Source organism: Ambystoma mexicanum, chromosome 2p, assembly GCF_040938575.1.
Source record: "Ambystoma mexicanum isolate Mex_15411 chromosome 2p, UKY_AmexF1_1, whole genome shotgun sequence".
NCBI classification, from domain to species: domain Eukaryota; kingdom Metazoa; phylum Chordata; class Amphibia; order Caudata; family Ambystomatidae; genus Ambystoma; species Ambystoma mexicanum.
Window position 1 is genome coordinate 362046766 of NC_090923.1, and position 20206 is coordinate 362066971.

Below are 20206 nucleotides of genomic sequence, written 5' to 3' on the forward strand. Positions count from 1 at the left end.
ATTTTACAGAAAGAAGACACACAGTGGCACAGCTCCGCTGCATAATACTCGAGGTGGTACATAAACTCTGTAGAGGTGGGAATCTTTGAAAAAAACATAGACAACGTGAATTGGCCTGGATTGAAAAACTAGACTGTCTCCAACCAACTAGGATGAATGAAGAATTCTATCTGGGAGTATTCCTGTAGGCTAGTATGTGACCAATCCAAACTGTTTCCATATAGATACTGTCTGATTTGTCAATGTTGAATGTTCAATAATTGTATAACATTGGTTCTGTGGTTCCAACATGAAGTATATGCACCCTACGACTGGAAATATCTTGTATGCACATCAATATTGTCAGATTTTCTAATGTCTAGTGCGATTCTAATACAAAGTGTATGTACCTTATGACTGGTATTATTCATGTGAAGTTGTCTGTCCCAAAAAACATGTATGTTCTGGAGCGGGACACGTAGATGTTGACCAATGTTCATACCTAGAGCAAGGGGATATATGTGAGTGTAACTACACCAAAGGGACCTTATCCAATTGGCTTCCAAAATTAGTGATACTGCCCCTTTGGGACTTTTATTCTCAGCCATAACCAGATTCCAAATGACAGCATATCTAGTATGCAACAGCAATCCACAACAGCAATCCACTATCAGGCCTTCCAGCACGTTATAACGGGTATGACCCATAATGGAATAGACCTTGAATCTATGATGTTGTTACTTGCGATTTGTTTATATAGCATACGTGGATTTTGTAGCACTCCATCTCTCCCGATATACACATCTTGAGTTTGCCACATGTCATTTCAGTGCTTTGTTTACAAGTATGGCATCATCATGCCACCATTAGGTTAATAGCAGCGGTCTCTGATGGCCGGAGTTTTCCTTGACACACCGTTGAGTGATACGAGACAACACTGAGGCAGTAAGTAGGCTGCGAACAGCAGGACATCACATCTGTCAGCCCTCACTTTTAGAGGCACGTGAGAATATTCACTTTGTTTTCCTATTTACTTGTGTACCCACAGCCTAACTGACCACATCTACTTTTGTGGCAGTCCCGTTTTCTTATCACTTCGAATGCTTGACTTTGCCTACCCATGTAAGGTAGGAGTCCACACACTTTTCACTATTGAACTCTGATTGTATAGTGGTTATGAATACTAGCTGACCTAGTGGGTCACACTATTTATTTACATTGAACTTTTTCCGAATTTAGATTCAAATTGAGCATACCCCTATAACCCACATTGTGAAGCAAGGACGCCTCTCTCTCCTTGACTTAGGTAAGATCTCTATCTATACAGGCCTTTGGTTAGCTTGGCCATTGACTAGGTTGTTAGAATCTCCCCCTACGTTAATGTACATGTCTCTATAGACAATACCTGCTGAGTTGTGAAGCTGGTGAAGAGGAATTTTCCTCCTGATGAGGATTGCATACTTACTGTCAGTCTTCGGAATCCAGGTGAATAGGGTCCTTTATTATGGGAGTCAGCTTGATTGTTATTTTTATTTGTGTTCCTTTATCTTTGACATCAATGTAGACTAATATGGAAATGGGTAATAGACTGTATTTGCACTATAACAATGGGGACTGTGACAGTTGAACAGTTGAATTAATAATGGAGTCTGATTTATGTTTGACATGTATTGAATTTTTGACATGGATATAGTTTCATACAGAAATGGCTAACACGCTGTATTTACCTTATAGTAATGGAAGATTGTGACAGATGAACTGATGACTTAATTCAAGATCTTGATGAGGGGATTTCCCTGAAATGTAAAGAGCTCTGTACCTTTGAATTTTGACAACAGAATTTAAAGATTGCTTAATCTAATCTCGCAAGTATTCTTACTATAAATGTCACTATGTGTTGATAATAAACTTGCTTTTACTAAGTGATTGTTTCTATATGCAAGACTACTCTTGACTGTTTTACAGTATTTTGGTTGTGCAGGGGACGCGAGTGCCCTTAATTAGGACTCTTTCCTGTTTTTACTTCTACACCCCACTGGTGCCAGAGTGGTTACACTCTCCTCTGCACCCCAAGTATCTTCATACATAAAATATGTTAGCTACACCTGGAGTGCAACATCAGTGCTTTTCCAGGGAAGAATTCGTACATTGTCATCATTAAAATGCTATGTTCCCTCGTTTGTGCGTCTATGGGAAGGTGCTTTTACAAATAAAATCTAATCCCTGGAATACCGTAAAACAATACTGATGCTTAGACTAAATCTGCTCCCTCTAAAAGCACGGATGAGCTGGCTCAGCCCATATAGGACATGTGGGTGTGGGCTGTGTAGAGATGAACATTTAATAATTCTTTTAAAAATTAGGTAATTTGTTTTTTTTAACAGATTTTAGGAAAAACTGGCTCAGGTCACATTTTATAAAAAATAATATAAGGACTTGCTTGGATGCCATGTGTTTTGTTTATGACTTGTAATGATGCCGATTTTTTTGTATGATGTATCATGTATGTGAAGACAGCATTTGAAGATATATTGAAGTATGATTTTTTCTGAATGCTAGCTTTGTTTTGTTTTATGTGCTCTTGATAATCTCTATTAACGGATAAATCCTGAATACACTTTTTAACTACTACTCAGCACACATCCTTATCTGGGACACTGACAAGAGGCTGACGAGGCGTTAAGGATGAGACCTGCTAAGGGACCTCAGAATATGGAGGTGAGGGATTACCGGCACCCTTACCGGTGCCGGTAATCCCTTAAATCCTACCTCGTAATGAGGCCCATATACTTAAAACATAGCAAACAAGACTTCTCCCCATGTTCAGTAGACAAATTCCTTTTAGATCACAAATTCCAAATTGGCATTGCCACATACCCATGTAGTGGTGGTTTCCACCTCTTTATCAACAGCAGTTGAATGTTTGGCATTGGTCATGCAGGTTTACTTTGAAAACATAGAGCATGTTCAGTGTCTGACCCATCCAGTGCCACACTTTCAGGAGAATAACATGGGTCCAAAGGGACTTCAGGCCACTGTATCTAATGAAGAGCTCTCTGAATCTGAGAAACATGAAAATAACCCACACGATCTGGCTACCCCCCCCCCCCAAATGTATACAACCTTATCTCAAATGGACTCGACTTTATTACTAAGTATGTTTTCTTTGCACATTAACTCAGTGACTGAATTATGGTCATGTACCTTTTGGTGCAAGTGAAATTGAGGTTGCATGGGAAATTGAGGATTTCATGCACTTTTTGTCTTTTTGTACACATATTTATGGAAAGAAACTAACACACCTGTACTAAAACAGGGTCATCTTTTTTTTTATCAATGCAGACCTTCACTTGTGTACTTAACGGTGACTCGTATCAGCATTTATGCACTTGCATACTTGTTGCACTTAATAATAGTAAACAATTGTTTCTTTTTTTTAGTATTGATTTGATCCTGATGTGATTATTCATTTTGATTTTAACTGATAATAATTGTCTAGTTTTATTGTGTAATTTTATGTTTCATTGTGTAGTCATTTGAGATAATCGGATTGTTAGCCCAAAAGATAGTTTAAAGACTTGATACATTCCCACTATCACCCTAAGATTGAGCATAAATATAAGGTGGCACTGTAGCTCTGATGAAGTGTTCAAAGTGAAGAACAATGTTAGCAGTAGCCATACTTTAAAACAAATGGTTGCATTCTAAATTAGGAAATGGATCTGGTCAATTTGGTATAACATGGTACCTTCTGTTTGGCCCAAAATTGAAGCCTCATGGTGTAGAGAATATCACATTCCCAAACAGAAGCAAACTGTGTTAATGTTAATAAAGGTAAAATGTTTAGTTGTAGCATTGTACTAATTTGTTCGACTCGAGACAAGAGATGATGTGCCAATGTAAATCCACATAGTCTGGAACCTGTAGGGGAGGCATGGTATCACAAGTATGACACTGACACAAAAGGTACAGTTTGTAAAACATGTATTAAAGTTTCTCGGGTTGGAAAAACTCCTCCTTTGCCCTATAGCTAGGATGGGAGTGGTCTCTACCATCAAATGATAAATAAAACAGTCCTGGTGGCGTCCGTCAAATCAAAATGGGTATAATACTAACAAAACCTAATGCCTGCCCTTTCTCTTGTACAAAAAGTTTGTAAAGGAGAATATGCATACAAAGGAAAATCAGTGTCAGAATATAAAGAATAAGTGTGGCGGAGTCAGGTCTCCTCCCCACGTTAGAGAGCACAGAGTAAGGCGGTCCCCGTAGACAGGATGACACACTCTGGCTCAGGTTCTCAAAACAAAGGCAGTTCAAAACATAGATGGCTGCACTCCTGGCCTTCCACGTTAAAGTCTCTCTTTCAGCTTTCAAAACACAGTTCAACAAAAAGTTCACACGGTCTTCCTTGGTCAGGCTCAGACCTTTCAAAGCAAAAGTTCATGTAGGGCTTCCTCGGTTGGGCTTTGACCTTTCAAAGCAAATGTTCACGTAGGTCTCCTTCAGTCTTGCTCTGACCTTTTCCTGATGTCGAAGACTTTCGAAAGATGCTTGGCTTTTATTATAGTTCCCTCAAGCTCCAACCATTTCACTATAACCATGGCTTTTATTATAGACCTCTGCAGGACCACTTTGACTTTCTCTCCACACTCTTGTGTTATTTGCCCCAGTCACTCTTGGACTGGGTAGTTCGATGTCATAAGCACAAAAGTTCAACGTTCACCTTTTTACTCCCTCCCCTTTTTTCGGAGTTACTTTTGACCACTTCACTTTTTATAGTTCATTCACTTTATCAAACAAAAAACTGTTAACCTTCACAGAGACTTTTGAGTTGGCTACTTCCTTTCACCGGACCACTCTGCTATTCAATATTGCTGGTTTTACAGCTATCAGGAATTCAAAGTTCATCACGGGTCTGCCTTTCTTCACGTATCATCCACATGCGTGCAGCCTTCAATTGTATGATATACTGTTGCCACTTCAATCTTTCTTTAACACACACTGGTCTTTTATATCACTTGCCAACTCACTGGCTGTGTGCTTTTCTTTCTTGTCTTTTGCAGTTCTTATTTTACGAGTCAAGGCTAATACCACAGGCTTGGCCTTGCCTGCCCAACTCAGCTGTTCACCTGGGAAGGTCACTGGCATCCTCGAAACACAATACTGTCTTGTCTTGTCTGGGACTTGGCCTTCTCCATGTGTCTTTTGAGGCAATAACCTCCTGCAGGAACTCCTGGGGTTCTCTAACCTTTGTTCTTATCCCTCGGTCTGCCGCTCTGCTCCAGTAGGTTTGCCTTCGCCCCAGAAGTTCTACTCTTGCTCATGTCCCACCTTGCTCAGAGTGTGTCTCTATGCTCCACCTTTTATCTGTGTGAGGAGAGCTAATTGGTATCAGATCTATGCACTTGAAGTCAGTGCCTGACTCTATTAGCGAGACATGTCCAATGAGATATGTAAAGGTAAGCCTCTTTACTCTGTCGCCGTCTTCCTCTGCCCAGTGTTTGTGTAAAAAGGGGCAGGGGAGTTGGGACATGGCCGAATCTTAAAAAATGGGATGGGTCAGGTATGAGGGAGGGGAATGAAAACTGTGTCTCACCATCGGTCACCTCACCCCCACTCCCCGATGGCCCCTCACCCAGGTGATCCTCCCGCACTGGTCACCCCCAGGAACTGGATCCAAAAGCAATGGCCGTGTTCTGGCCACCTGGATGACAAGACCCCCGAGGACTAGCGGGTGAGACACCCTTTGGTTTCTCACAACCCTTAGATATTGATAACCTACTGAGTTTCATAATCATTTATTTGCACCCGGATGAGCACTCAGCCAATCAAGTGTCTGAAACGTGAGAGGAAACTGCCAGTGTCTCCCAGTGTCTCAACAGACTACTGTGCCCCTTCCCATGGTTCAGCCATCTTTTTTTCCGCTGCGTGGTACAGCTGCCAGTCATTCCCACCTCATCCTAACACTGTCAATTACCCCCTACTTACCTGCAGGCCCCGTTGCGGTTCCTATCTACTTCCTGTCTGCACTGGACCGCCACAATAGAATTCGAAAAGGGACTTTTCTGTTTATCATGGTAACAGCCATCATGTTTTTCTATTTTTGATGGGAGATAATCCATGCGCAAGATGAGCGCAACTCTGCTCCCATTAAAACGTATTAAGACTGTTTGCATCATGTTTGACAACCCATGGTGTGAATAGTTATCGGCCCCTTGTCACTGGGCATACAGGTGGCATAAAGGCTTGGACAGTTGGGCCGTTACGGGCCCTATATGATATGATAGGATAGTTTATTTATATAGCGCCTATACACAATGTGTTTCAAAGCGCTTCAAGGCAAGGGTGGGAACAAGGGAAAAAACAATGGGCCTCATTCCGAGTACGGCGCTAACCAATGGCGCTATTAACGCCTTGGTTGACGCCATACCCGGACCGGCAGCGCCTTGGTGGATGGCGGAATCACCGCCCCATTCCAAGGTTGGCGGGGCAGTAATTCCCCATTCACCAAGGCTCTGCCCCATTCCCAAATGAGCCCCCATAGGGCTCAATGGGAATGGGGAAGATGCAAATAACGGTGACCGTTCATTACGGTCACCGTTATTGGCTTGGAGGCCCCTTTGCGCCCTCAACTTTAACACCTGCTCAAAGCAGGCGTTAAGGGCGAGGGCGCAGAGGGAACTCGGAGTATGGTGGTAAGGGATTACCGCCACCGGTCTCGTTACTGGTGGCCGCTATCCCTTACCGCCATACTCGGAATGAGGCCCATGACATTCTTACAGGCCATGAACAGTAAGGATGTGAAATTAACTATCGTACTCGGCCTGACGACATTTCAGATAGTGCAAGAGCTAAAACATAGATAGGGAAGGGAGGGGGAGAGTGGGAAGGAAATGGAAACAGACAGGTGACTACCGTACTAGGCCTGACGACATTTCTGGTCGAGCCGGAGAAAAACAAAAGGTGAGGGAGAGGGGTGCAGAAAGGGAGGGGAGGGATAAAACAAGCGACTATCATACTAGGCCTGACGACATTTCAGATAGTGCTGGAGGGGTGGTGGGGAGGAAAAAATGCCTCCCGATGTGGGGTTATTGCTAGAGGATGCCTTAAAGATGAACACAATGTTTGTAATTATGCTGCAACGTTATTTACTAACTATACATGCATGTAAAGAACGCTTGTCCCAAGTGCATTTGTGTGGCTGCTATGCTGTTAAGTCTCTGAACATTATTTTGCGCATATTGTTTAATAAGACAACGCATGTCTATATATCTACATTAATTGAAGATAAGTTTAAAATGCTACTGTGCAACTATATAGACATGTCTGTTGTACTATATTTCCTTCCATTATTGCATTTGAGGCCAGATTCATCGCAACCTTTTTTTTTCTTTCTTTTTTAGCTAGGCACATTCAGATCTCAGGAAGACGCTTATTTTGTGGAGCCATTGATGTCCAGGGACGGACAGCACTATGAGGAAGAACACAACAAGCCACATATTATTTATAGGCGGAGTGCACCTCAGAAAGATTCTGAAAAGGGAATGCATACTTGCGACACTGCAGGTAATGGGCGCTAAACGCAGTACTGCCTTTTCAACATATGCGGTCCTTACAAAATGTACATTTATGTGTTATCCGTTCATCCACGGTTATTTTTTATAAAAATATTGAGCCATCCCACTTTCATTTCTTCTTCCTGCTCCGCCTACGTGTAATATTTCCCTCATCATTCCAGTATTTACATTCTCATTTGGTGTGTTCATGTGTAAATATGTAAAATGAGGAAAGCAAACATTTTTGGAAAAAAATGGTACACCATGACCCTAAGGCCGCTGAACAATCTGTACACGGAGGTTCGTAAATGTTTTCCATCGATTGGTGCAAATGTGGGCAGAGTATGACTCCAATCCATTTTGCAGCGCCGGTGGTGTTCTCTACGTAGAATTAGTAAACGTGGGTCAGAAAAAGCCATATTTTCAAACGATGTGTTAAAACTTGAAAACATCCAGTAAATTCCAGGTAAATTCCAGGTCACCTACGATGTACAGGAGGATTTTGCAACACATTTTCATGCAGGTTGTGCTCAAACAAAAGACACAAAGCCACTCTAAAAAATATAGGCTACCATTGTCCTGTAAAACTCATTACTAAAGCTACCAATTCACACCATTATATACCAGCATTTCCTTGTAAACAAATTGTCATGCTCTGCTCTGCGTATAGTTAGATTTTGAGGCCTGGCAATACAATGTGGCACAGCTGCACTACTGCTGCCACCCCAGAGCTCAACAATATATTGCAGCTATGCCATGGGCATCACTTTTTCATGATTGCTTTGCCCAATGTATGCAGTGTTGCAACTGTAAAACACATTTTCATGCTGGTGTTTCCCAAAGCACATCACGAGGCCATTCAACAGAATATGCCAGCACTGCACCACTTTCATGGTGCCAGGCAAGTGGAGAGAAATATGCTCCATCATTGCCATGTGAATGACATGTTCCTGCTGGATGTGCTCCATATATATTTCAACACTGTCTTTAAATATTGTTATGTTTGCTGTGCCAATATATGCCAACATTACCGTTGTAAAATCGTATGTTCATGCATGCTGCCAGTACCCAAAAATGGCTGCATCACTCTTTTATCAACCTGCCCGTGCCAACCAATGCTTCTGCCCCATGTCACTCTCACCATCCACATTACCCGCTGTCCCAGCCAAACCCACATATTCACTGACTCTCACTAGTTAGCTCCCACATGCACACCTACCCCTCATGCACACACATATAGTCTCTATCTTTCTCTCTCTTTCTCTTTCTTTCACTTCAATTTCACCCAGTAACAGCCAAGAAGAACTCTGAGATCAAGTCCCGACCTCCGCATAGACACATGGCACTATGAGAAAACTACATTCGGAGGAACAGTTTTCGCGATTCTCGTAGCCAAACTATGGAACACAATCCCTAAGGAAATCAGGATGCGTGTCTTTTGGAACTAGCTAAAGCCTGGATAGTCAGCTCTCCGGGATAGAAACAGACCAACACATGCCAGATGTCGATCATCCCTTTTGGGGGTGTCACATCTTTAGATACAATGCCTAAGTCACTTCTGCAAAGCTTTCAAAACATGAGTCCCTAAATTCGTCTCTTGAGAGGACCCGGTAACCTAATGCGTCTAATTCCTTACACCAGCTGTACCAAGAAAAACCCATCAGATCTTTTTCAGACCATACCCAAGCCACTGTGCAAAGGCTCTTGCAAACCAAAGCCTCCAAGTTAATGGATTGAGAGGACCTGGACAATATAACGCCCCATACTTCATACCCCAATGTATTCAAGAAAAATGCATCCGCCTGAGGCAATTACAGACTCCCCAAACAGTAATCACTATAATTCCAGCTGTTCTGTACTATGTTCTCCACACCCAGGCAAGCCCAACATAATTGAACAAATCTCTGAAGCTATCACACTCCCCGTGCCTGTGCAAAGGTGGGTGCTCCAAACAAATATGAATGGTATAGTTGTGCCCTGGGGATATCCATAACTTAATACCTCAACCTACTAACCATTTACCATCTCCTCTCTCAACCACCCTCACCCCCCAGATACTGACCATACACACTCCAGTGAGCTGGAGAAAACCTGTTTGCTAAACAGACGTAAACCACACATCTTCTCAAACCAACTATTAAACCCCCTCCCCAGCTAGCTTCAATCACCTGACAGTTTCAGACACTGGATGCCTCCCATCTGGAAACAATACGCTTTCACTCCCTGAGAGAGGCAGGGATTAGGAGCAGAGAGACCATTATTATGTCCAGTGGGGCTGCGATCTTTAGGGCCCATCCGACACAATCACGGCTGTGATGTCTTTGTCACTGGCACTCTGAACCTCCTTCAGTGGTCGAAGTGGGCGGGAGCGGTTAGGAGCGGTGCTCCTCTGCTTTTTTAAATTAGGTTTTACTGTTCCTATACTTTTATTTTAAAAAGAAACTGTTCCGGAATGGTTTCGTTATAAAATAAAAGTGTAGGAAGAAGTTGAAACTTACCCTTCAGTGTACTGCACTGAGCGTTCGCTTAAACAGCATGTGCGTTTGCTGTCCCTCGTCCTTTTGCCCTTCTTCCCAGCCTTTGTTTTCTCTCCACTCCCCCTTCCTTCTTCCCCTCTCTCTCACCTTTCTATGTCCTGTCTTTGTTTAATTCCGTTCTTTAAATGCATGTTTTCTCCAACCTCTCTTCTTTCCTTCCACCCTCCTTTTCTTCGTTGCTAGTTGCTTTCACAATCCTCCCACCTTCCTTTCTGACTTCCTCCTTCCCTCCCTTCCTTTTTATGTATTTGAACCAAATGAAGACCGTTACCTTCCCTCATTAAGCATTAATGCATCATGCCTTCAAAATGTAGGCACATCATTGTATTATATGTCAATATGTAGATTTCGAATTTAATGAAACATGCTGTTCTTTTTTTAATGCAAGTCTGTACCACAGAGACCCTAGAAATGCGATATAGTCGTTTTTCTCTGGACCGAAGCTTCAAGTTTTTCTCTAGACACGAAGGCTTCAAGCAGGCACCTATTTGACCTCATTAGAATGAAGGTGTATAGAACCGAATAGTCCATATGTTACCAAATCCGAACTGTTCAGGCCAACCAAGACAAGTGGCCACCCAGTTGCCAATGTACCTGCTCCACCCTGGATTTGTTCCCAATTCTAATTTATCCGTATGAAGATTCAAAGCAGACAGACAGGGTCCATCTTCTTTAATAGTGCGAGTTATTATTCATTAATCACCCTTAAACATGATGCATTTTTATTTGTCATGCATTTTCTCGGTGTTACCCTGTATTATTGAGGTTATTTATTGGATCTGGCAGCTGCTATATTAATCATCTTTTGTGCTTCACCCTACAGTAAAATGGGTAAGGTTTGTTTCGTAGGAGTGGGTAGAAAAATGAAGTTTCTTGCTAGTGTGTTATGGGTATAGATATAATATAATATGATATGATCTAATGTGGCATTTATAACGTGCCTGTACACAAGTGTTTCTAGGCTCCACAGACAAGGAGGGGGAAACAAAGGGAGGACAAAATAACGATCTTACCAGGCGTTGTGTCAATCAGATTGGGCAAGTGCGCGGAAGAGGGAAGGGGAGACGTGCCAGGGGGGAGTGGAAGGGGGAAGTGCAGTTAACTCACAAGAGTAGACAGTGGGTGGCTCAAAAGTGCAGAGAGAAGGGACTCTAGGGTTGCAGATACAGATCATTAAGTGCAGGGGAGCCCGGAGGCAGTGCAAGGATCAAAAGGAACTTCCTCTGTGTGTTGGTTTGTATCTAGTTAGTTGTGGTGTTGACAATTGGGGTTTGTGTGTCCAAAAGGGAGACCTATGTCTAGGTATCCTGCTTGGTTTGGTATTAACTGTCTTTGTATTGCTATGCATCAACTCGGGGCGCTCTGTCTCTCGGATTAGGGTCTCTGTCCTTTTTCTCGCCCCTGGCTTTTCGTGCTGTCTCATTCTCTTAATGCGGGTTCTTCACCCTTTCTTCCCCTTTTTAGGGACTCAACTGTATTGTTCTCTGCACTCACTTTTTTCGGGCTCTAATCTACACCTTCTTTGTTTTCTTGTGTTAGGATCGCCACACATAGTTACTCTGCCCTTTTAATGACTAGGGCTTTCCCCAAATCTCTATTCACCTCCTTTTTAGACCGAGTTTACGCATGTCTTCTATTCTTTACTCATTCTTTAGTCACAGCTTCTGTTTTCGTTCATTCTGCTCCCTCCTTTTTACATGTGCCCAAATGGATAAAAGTAGTCCGCTCTGACAAAGGCATCCGCTGTGGCTAGTAGCACCATGGCTACCTCCAAACTCGTAATGAGGCCCAGTGTCTGTTATTTTCTATTTATTTATTGAAAATGATTAGTGACTGTGCAGTCTGTTGCCAGAATGCACAATCGTCTTTCTCACTGGTGCTCACAGGTGAGAGATCATTGTTGTTAATTTGGGTGTGACCCTTTCCAAAAGGGAATGATATTTCGATAGACACATTGGTGTGGTATTGACAAAAAGCAGCTAGTAAAAAATAAATTATTTTAATTGTGGTAACATTGTACAATTTTAAAGTGGGACAGATTACAATCTTCATTTAAGTTACGTTCAGTATATATTGCAGTCGTAGTTCGAACATTGCATTTGCCTTACTGAGCAAAGTACATTATCCAAACCTTTAACAACCATATATATTATTTTTTTATTTTGATCATTGATCACTAGATGAATGGCATTCCCAAAAATGCATTTTGGTAACAAGAAGGTCTTTGTTTGAAAAATTGGTCTGTGGTAAAAATGTTTTCTTCTTGAGGCACAACATATAATTAACTCCAAAACCAACATTAGTAAACAAACACAAAATAAACCTAACAATAAAACCTACATTGCTGAAACCTTTCGTAGACCTCTATTTCTAATATTGTTGTTAATGTAATATAATGTTTGATTGTAGCTGTACGGTTTGAGGTAATTTAATAGAAGACGTTTATATGGTTGTATGTTTTAGGTAATTTGGCATGAGTTGTGATTGTGAGTGTATGCTATGAGGTCCTTTATTCTAAGGTGTGATTGTGGGTGTATGTGTGATAGTTATTTTATTATAAGATGTGGTTTTAGGAGAACTTTTTGCGTTTATTTAATATAAAATGTATAATACATGCCAATGTACTGTGATTTTTAGGCTGTATTGTGTGTATGTTTATGTATGTCTACCTTGTAAAGTGACAACTGTGCTGATGTTCTATTTTTAGTTTGGGCTGTTAGGTAGCACTTGTGCTGCCTATAAGCCAAAATGATTGCATTAGAGTACATATAGGGAGAAATGGCATATGAGGGGGGAAACATAGTTTGTAAGCGTTGTTTGGTTATTTGCTCACCCATTGACTGCCCATATTGTTGTAATCCCTATGGTCATTCCACCCAGTTGCTGCCCCTCCCTGTCAAAAACGCATCCTCCTTTGGCTTGTGTTCGCTTCAGGTGTCCTGTCTCTTCTGCTAATTTGAAATCTTCCTTCTCTCTGTGTCCTTGGCAAGGCTGTGCACGGTGGCCATGCTGGAACCCCGGTCTGCATTCTTCAGCAGGATCAACCTGCCAGCTTTTCTCTGTGTTCTCAATTTCTTTCTGCTTCCCCATTCACTCCAATGTCCCTGTGGCTTCTATCTCTGTTTGCATGACCACCCATATTAGTTGCATTTAAGTGTCAGCAAGCAGTTCATATGTACTCGTGTGCATCTTGCGCTTTACGCGTAGCAAAAAGGTATACATGTTTCAGTCCTCTATGTGAGTCATAAGCATTTTCTTTGTGTCTACCAGCAACAAAGCTAAATGTCTGCATATCTTCATGCAGGGATGCATATGTGCTTCATGTCTAGTGCATCTACGTCATGGTGTCAGTTGTGACATTATCAGTGTTCTTCAAGGTTGCAGTCAGTCAACTTGTTCAATTGACGGCAACTGTATCTCTACAACACTGTCATCGGGGTATGGTCTGAACGGTTGTCTGAGTCAGTAGTGCTTCTCACACCTGCAATAGATACACTATGGGGAGGAAAAGCCCAGAAGCGATGTACATCTCTCGCTTCTCAGTCTCCGTACTGAGAGTGGGATGAGTGCAGCGAGGGCCACGTTTAAGTCTCCCTCTTAATAGGGATGGTCAATTTGGTTTTTGTACGTGATGTGTATGTTTTGGCATTTTGTTTTGTACACTATTTGCACATCTTAATACCTAGCATAAGACATGTGATAGTTTATCATTGTGGTCATCACACATTTTCATTATTATTATTACTTTTTTAATACCGTCCAACTTTGTAAATGGCCCTTCTAAGTAACATCATGTTTGCATCATTCCCTGGGAATCTTTCATTAATGATTATGTACTCATCATTGCATTCATAGCAGGCAGAACGTTTCCTTGTGTATACAATTTAATGACCACTGTTTGTGGAACAGCCATGGTGGCAACTGCATGTGGTTGCGTGTTTGAAGTTGTTTGTTCCAGAGATTGAAACGAGATTATGTGTGTAATTTGTTATTAATATTTGTAGTTAGACTGTAACACAATCACATAAAGAAATCGGCATGATTTGATATATTTATGGTTTGCTTTAATGAAATAGTACTTAGTGAACCTTTGTCACCACAAGCAGCTTTTAAAAGTAGGAGATATGGTTTACTACCATTTTCATTATTTTCTTTAGTAAGAAATTACAAGAAGTATGTTCATATACTTATGTGCATACCCCATTTAAGTTGTTTATATGAATTGTGGGAAGTCGTATTGTTTGTAAAATCACCATTAACAGTACATAACCATCTTGTTGATCCTTGTTTGTAAATATTAGTTTAATTCATGATCAAGGCATAAGTAGACAATTTGAAGAATGTGCCTGAGATCGGTTTAGGTTAATTTAATTTCAAATTCTGTTTACAGCCACATTTATGTGATGCATTGAATGTATTTCCATCTGTTGCTTTAAAGGTATTATTTGTAAGAGTAAATGTAATGCAACCTCAACCTAAACATTTGCTCCTGTGTCATCTAAGAAAGCTGGTGGACTATTATGTATGGGAGTTGTTTTTGATGGTACCTTTTTTTGGTGGAGTAGATTTGTATTCAGTCATTGTGATTTTATTACCTGTTATATTACTCATATGTTTTTTTTGGGACATGGCTTTTTTCTCTTGGGCCCTGGTTATTTTGGGGAAGTCAATTAGAGTTAGTGAGCGGTATATAAAGACTGCAATCTATAATATTATTTAATACAAAATGTTCTGTGATGGTATCTGCTGTAAAATTCAGCACATACAATCACTCTGTCTGTCCAAACGTTCTGTGAAATATGACCTCTGCTTGTATGCACACATGTAGAGTGTTGTCTACTTCTGCTGTTCTTGTCACAGTGGATTCTAAATCTTTGCAATCTTTTTTGCGTTTGTTCTTCCATTTTACTAGTTAAACAGCATTGTTGGATTTCTTTACTGCTTGAATTAGAAGTAACAGTTGTTTCTCTTTAGTTAGCATTACATTGTTGAATTGGTCACAGTGCCTTAACATGGACCTTAGTCATAAAGCTATGTTACCTTCTTCAAGAAGTTTATTATATACTTTTGTTCTGGGACCATATACATTTGGGATGAGTCTTGTATTTTAAATATCAACTGCAATGTTGATAATTTGTCCTACTTTGATCTTTTTAAAACGTATTTTACCATCTTGTTAATCCTTACATTTGCATATATTTTGCAAATCAAAATAAGTGAAATAACGCCACAAGTTGACTTTCCCAATACTGCACATCATTTTAGCATAGTCTTGAGGTTTTGGGTTATTGTTTATAGGAGTCAGTTGCAAGAGATCTACAAATAATACATTCTGAAATTTGAAGAAATTGAATTTATGCATTATGGGCCTAATTCATGGAAGTGTTTTATAAAGGCAAAACCCCATTGGAAAACGCTCTGTGAATCGGGGCCATTGGAAACCGTACCTCACCAATGATGAGGGCTTTCATTAAGTTATGATTTTGTCAATTGTAGTGTGCTGCTTCAGCATACACACATAAATACATTACAGTTTTACTACGCTCAACTGGTAACATGAACAAAACAATTTTATGTTTTTGTGATAATGTTGTATGCAGCTGTTAGTGCTGTGACAACAATAGTAAATATATTATTATATGTTTTGCAAATAAAAGCTGAGATTTCAAGTAGCCTTTACCTGGACCAGCCTCACTATTAATCTACAATTGCCTAAGTTTGTCATTTTTACAATGGCATGCACTTTGCTCATGCAAAAACCATGATCTATATCACATTAATGTTGTGAAAATGCCTTTTGTTCTAAGTTTAATTTACATATTAATGATTGCAGTCTTTGTTCCTCCATATTTCCCTGAATCATTGCAGCAAGTACATTGTGCAGTATGGGATCACCCGGAGGTGATGATTTATTAGAATGTTGTTCAGTCATACATTCTGGGATCTATTTGTTCAGTTCTGTTTTGATGATTTTTATTTTCTAGTTGAAATACATCATTGCATATTTGAAATTGTGGGCATTGAAGAAGTCATTTACAGTATTGAAGGATTCTTTCTAACTGCTTCATATTCAGATTTTTCAGATTCTTGAAACCATGGTAAAACCAATTGGAGAAGACCTACATGTATTGTTTTTTTCTCTTCATTGTTGCATGATAATTGGTTATGGCTAATAAGGCTAGGTTTACAATGTTTGACAGGACAACCATGTTTGCCCTTTTTTTGTATAAACCTTTTTGACAATTTCTTTACTGTTTGGGTCATTGTTTGCAAACATTTCAATCTAATCGTATGGTTTCAATACTCACTTTTTACTTTCAGGAGATCGTAAAACTGATCCATTTGTCAAAATCTTTTCCATAGAAGTTAGTAGGAGTTAATCCATCTGGTGATTTATATGTAACCCACTCACAGTGGGAATCTGTTTTTCGTACAAACTGATTTAGATTGCTAATCATTTGAAATATAATCTCAGAGGTTTTTTTTGTAACATTTGTCTGCTTTTGTTAAGTAGTGATTTACAGACGAACGGCCATTGAGTTGGCAGCATAACAACGGAATATATGTATTTGCATTCCACTAACTAAAAATAATAGGAGAATAGATGTTTAGGGATTAGGAGTTGCTGTTTAATTCATAGGAGCATTTAGTAGTTTTGCATTTTAGTTGGTGCCTAATTACAGAGAGTCTATCCTTTTTTACAGTGCTGTCTAATTGTTTTCTTGGGAATCCAAAATGACGTTTTACCTTTTTGTTAAACGTCTGTTTGTTTGTCAAAGCTATTTTATAGTAAGAGCTACCTTTTCCTGGTAAATTTGTACTTTATTATATGCATCTGGATTATTACTTGCATTGCAAAAGTTTTATATACTTCCCTAAAAAAATGTATCACTGTCCCTTCATTGTCCTCACTGAATCGTGGTGCTCCTTCAATCCAGAATACCATGTGAATATGAGAAGCACCTCTTGCTTAGTATTCTGTTTTTCAAAGTAATGTGTTTAAGACATGACAGCCTGGGGCATTGGAGATACCCTCCAGTGACAATTTCGACCAAGTAAGCCTTGGATGATCTTGGGGGCTGAAGTAGGCGCGCTGCAGAGACAGCATTATCTGTGCAGAGTAGTGCACTCAGTTTATTAACAGCAGCAACCCTGAACCTTCCCCCTTCTTTTTGTGATGACCTGTAACCAGCAGTGAGCGCAAACTGCACCCTGCAATAAACGGGTTGTTTATTGCATAAGCCCTACACAAGGGGATTTGCCAGAGCAGCATTTGTGCATGGGGAAGTGATTTGGGGCACACAAGAGAGAGACAGAGTGCTTTAGTTTTAAATCTCAGCAGACCAGAGAACTTGTAGCCGAAAGCGCTACTCTGACAATAGTGTACTAGGTGGCAATCGTGTAGATGGCAGAAATAAGCAACAATAACTTGTGACTACTAAGACTAAGAACTTATAATAGTGCAAATGAACACCATATTGCAATAGACAGTAACTATGCAACCCTAACTGCGTTCCTATGCAAAAACAAAAGGAAGAAACGCAACAACCTACCAGCAGACTCTCCCACCACCTTACTTGTGGCTATAGCACAAGCTAAAAACAACAGACCAGAAGGTTCTAAGGAACCCTGGAAAAGTTGACGTAAGGAGGGAAGTGAACAGACAAGAATTAGCAGGTTGTTTACTGCAAGACTAGACGGTAATAATGAAAGTCTGTGCCAGAGTAGAGATAATGGAATCATAAAACAGTCTGTGAACAACTGTATGGAGGTGGACAATAATTCACTACTAAATTGTGCTCCGAATATAGGTGTGACTCCATAGGTATACCATCATCCTTGCCTAAACGGAAGAGTATCACCAATGAGCGCTGCGAGAACTTGATTGGAATAAACCCATCTTCATCACCATATCTTGAACAAAAGCTGAAGTAGCTGACTTCTCATTCTCTATAATGCTACTTTGTCATATTCATCCTTTCAGTCATATGACCTAACAAATCTTGTCACCAGGCTCAATACTGCTACTATCTGCAACTTTGGAGGCAGTATTTGGGTTATGCTCATCCCTAATGAAAGATCATTGGGATCTCAGTATGACTGTGGCAAAAATAGTGGACATAATGCTATTGAATGATGACCCCAGTGCGAGTGTACCCAAAAGAGCAGAAATGGATGAACACGACTCTACAAACAAACTAGAATTGGAACAGGTAGTAAATGAAATCAGTACACCTGTGAATAACGGCGTAAATCAAAGTGTTCTGTCTAAGACCCCAATGGCCATGAAAGACTAAAAATAAACCGAACTATGGGGCACAAAAAAGATCTCGTAGAAGATGAAACTATAGGAAATGGCTAAATAAGATCAAATTGCAGAAAGGGGGACCTAAGAAAACAGCAAAAAATGGGAGTTCCCTGGCAACATTAAACACTAGTGACATAACCTATATCATCATCAAATTGAAATTTATTTGAAACTGTCTAAACAGGGTAATAAAAACAGAGGACCCAATATCACCACTGATAAGCAAGGACCTCCAGATCAATGGCTAAAAACAACCAAGCCAATAAATCACCAAAAAAGAGTGGAAATACTATCTACAGGACAAGAGGAGGAAGATGTGGCTAAAGAAGGAAACACAATAGACTGGAATAAGAACAGAGAGGTACAGAGAAATGACTAGATAACTAAAAACGGTCAAACAAACACTAACAACAGCACGCAAAGATGAGCAACGAGAGACAGTGATGAGGAGAAAAGTGAGTACTACATAAATACACAGATATCAAGTATCGCACAGAAGAGAAGTGGTGACATTGTGGAATTGAATCAGGAACAAGAATTACACTCAATAGTGACTGAACATCAAGCATCAAATACACAGCTGATGAAGAAAGCTCAAGACCAAGACTTATTATCAAGAAGAAGTTTGGAAAACGATCAAAAGCTTTCAGTTGGGAAAAACGATAACAATTATAGAAATATATCCGAGTGAAAGCCCCCTTTCTAAACAGACAAATGGTTTTGAATTTATTACACTATGTTACTCGTCTGTCTAGGATTACCACCTCTGAGATTGACTCAGTGGAATTACCAGCTCTATATGGCCATGACAACTGGGCCATAGTAGAATTTGTGTCCCCAATAATACCTGAATTAATAGCTGTCTCTACAGCACCATTATTGAACATAGGCTACAACATTATTGTGAGTAGGAAATGTGTTGGTGAGGAAAATAAACCTACAAAGAAGAGGTCAACAAATGTGATTAAGGGAACAAAAGATGGCTTCCAAAGTGAAAGGCGTGTGCTAAATGCCTAAACTAGTATTGCTGAGCCTAGTTCTGAAAATAGGAATATGGAAAATGGAAAGGAAATGCATTATACAGCAATCTGGCTTTTACCCTTACTCCTTGAGTGCAAGTGTCAATGGCATAGAGCTCATGGGCATATTATGAATCATCAATGCCTATGACCCCCCTGGAGGACTGAATACTAAAAGAATGTTGAAATATGTTGAAGGCACACTTGAGCATTGTTCTTGTGACTACCCGAAGGTGGGAATCTTACTAGAAGGGGACCTGAATGCATATTGTCATCAAGTGACCATAGATGGAGTGGATAATGACGACCAACTAGTCGATATATACAAAATACACAATAAATTACCAAAGGGAAAAATACAAACAGAGAACGGAAAAAAATGGTTGGAGTGTTTATAGGGAATGGGATTTGACTATCTGAACCCCATAAACCCCAAAGGTAATAAAGGCTGGGACACGTGGTCTAATGGGAGGGCCTCCACCAGAGTGGACTATATTTTTCCAAACGTCATATTGCTGAAATGGATCCAACAGTTAACTCACATTCAGACATCACTAAGTGATTACAGAATACTTTAGCTCGAGTTCAAAGGTAGAATAAATAATAATAAAGTAAACCGTTCCCAGAATATCCAGTTAACAACAGGAGGGAAAAGGTTACGATGGTCTGATCCCAATATATTCAGGTATAATCAGTTACTAACCATATGCCCTACGATAATTCATGATCTGAATCAAATGGGAACCTTGGAAATAGTGACACCACTGGGAGAAGTTCTAGCTCAGGCCATGAAATCAGCTACACCAA

The 20206-nt window shown here is 40.3% G+C and overlaps 1 protein-coding gene across 1 annotated transcript in view; it reads left to right on the forward strand.

Moving 5' to 3' along the window:
* The window catches only part of ADAMTS9 (ADAM metallopeptidase with thrombospondin type 1 motif 9), a 1221593-nt gene that overhangs the window by 71133 nt on the left and 1130254 nt on the right, over positions 1–20206 (forward strand). Inside the window, exon 3 of the mRNA XM_069643707.1 lies at positions 7383–7545. Within this exon, the coding sequence (XP_069499808.1) occupies positions 7383–7545 (163 nt within the window). The remainder of the gene's footprint in view (positions 1–7382; positions 7546–20206) is intronic.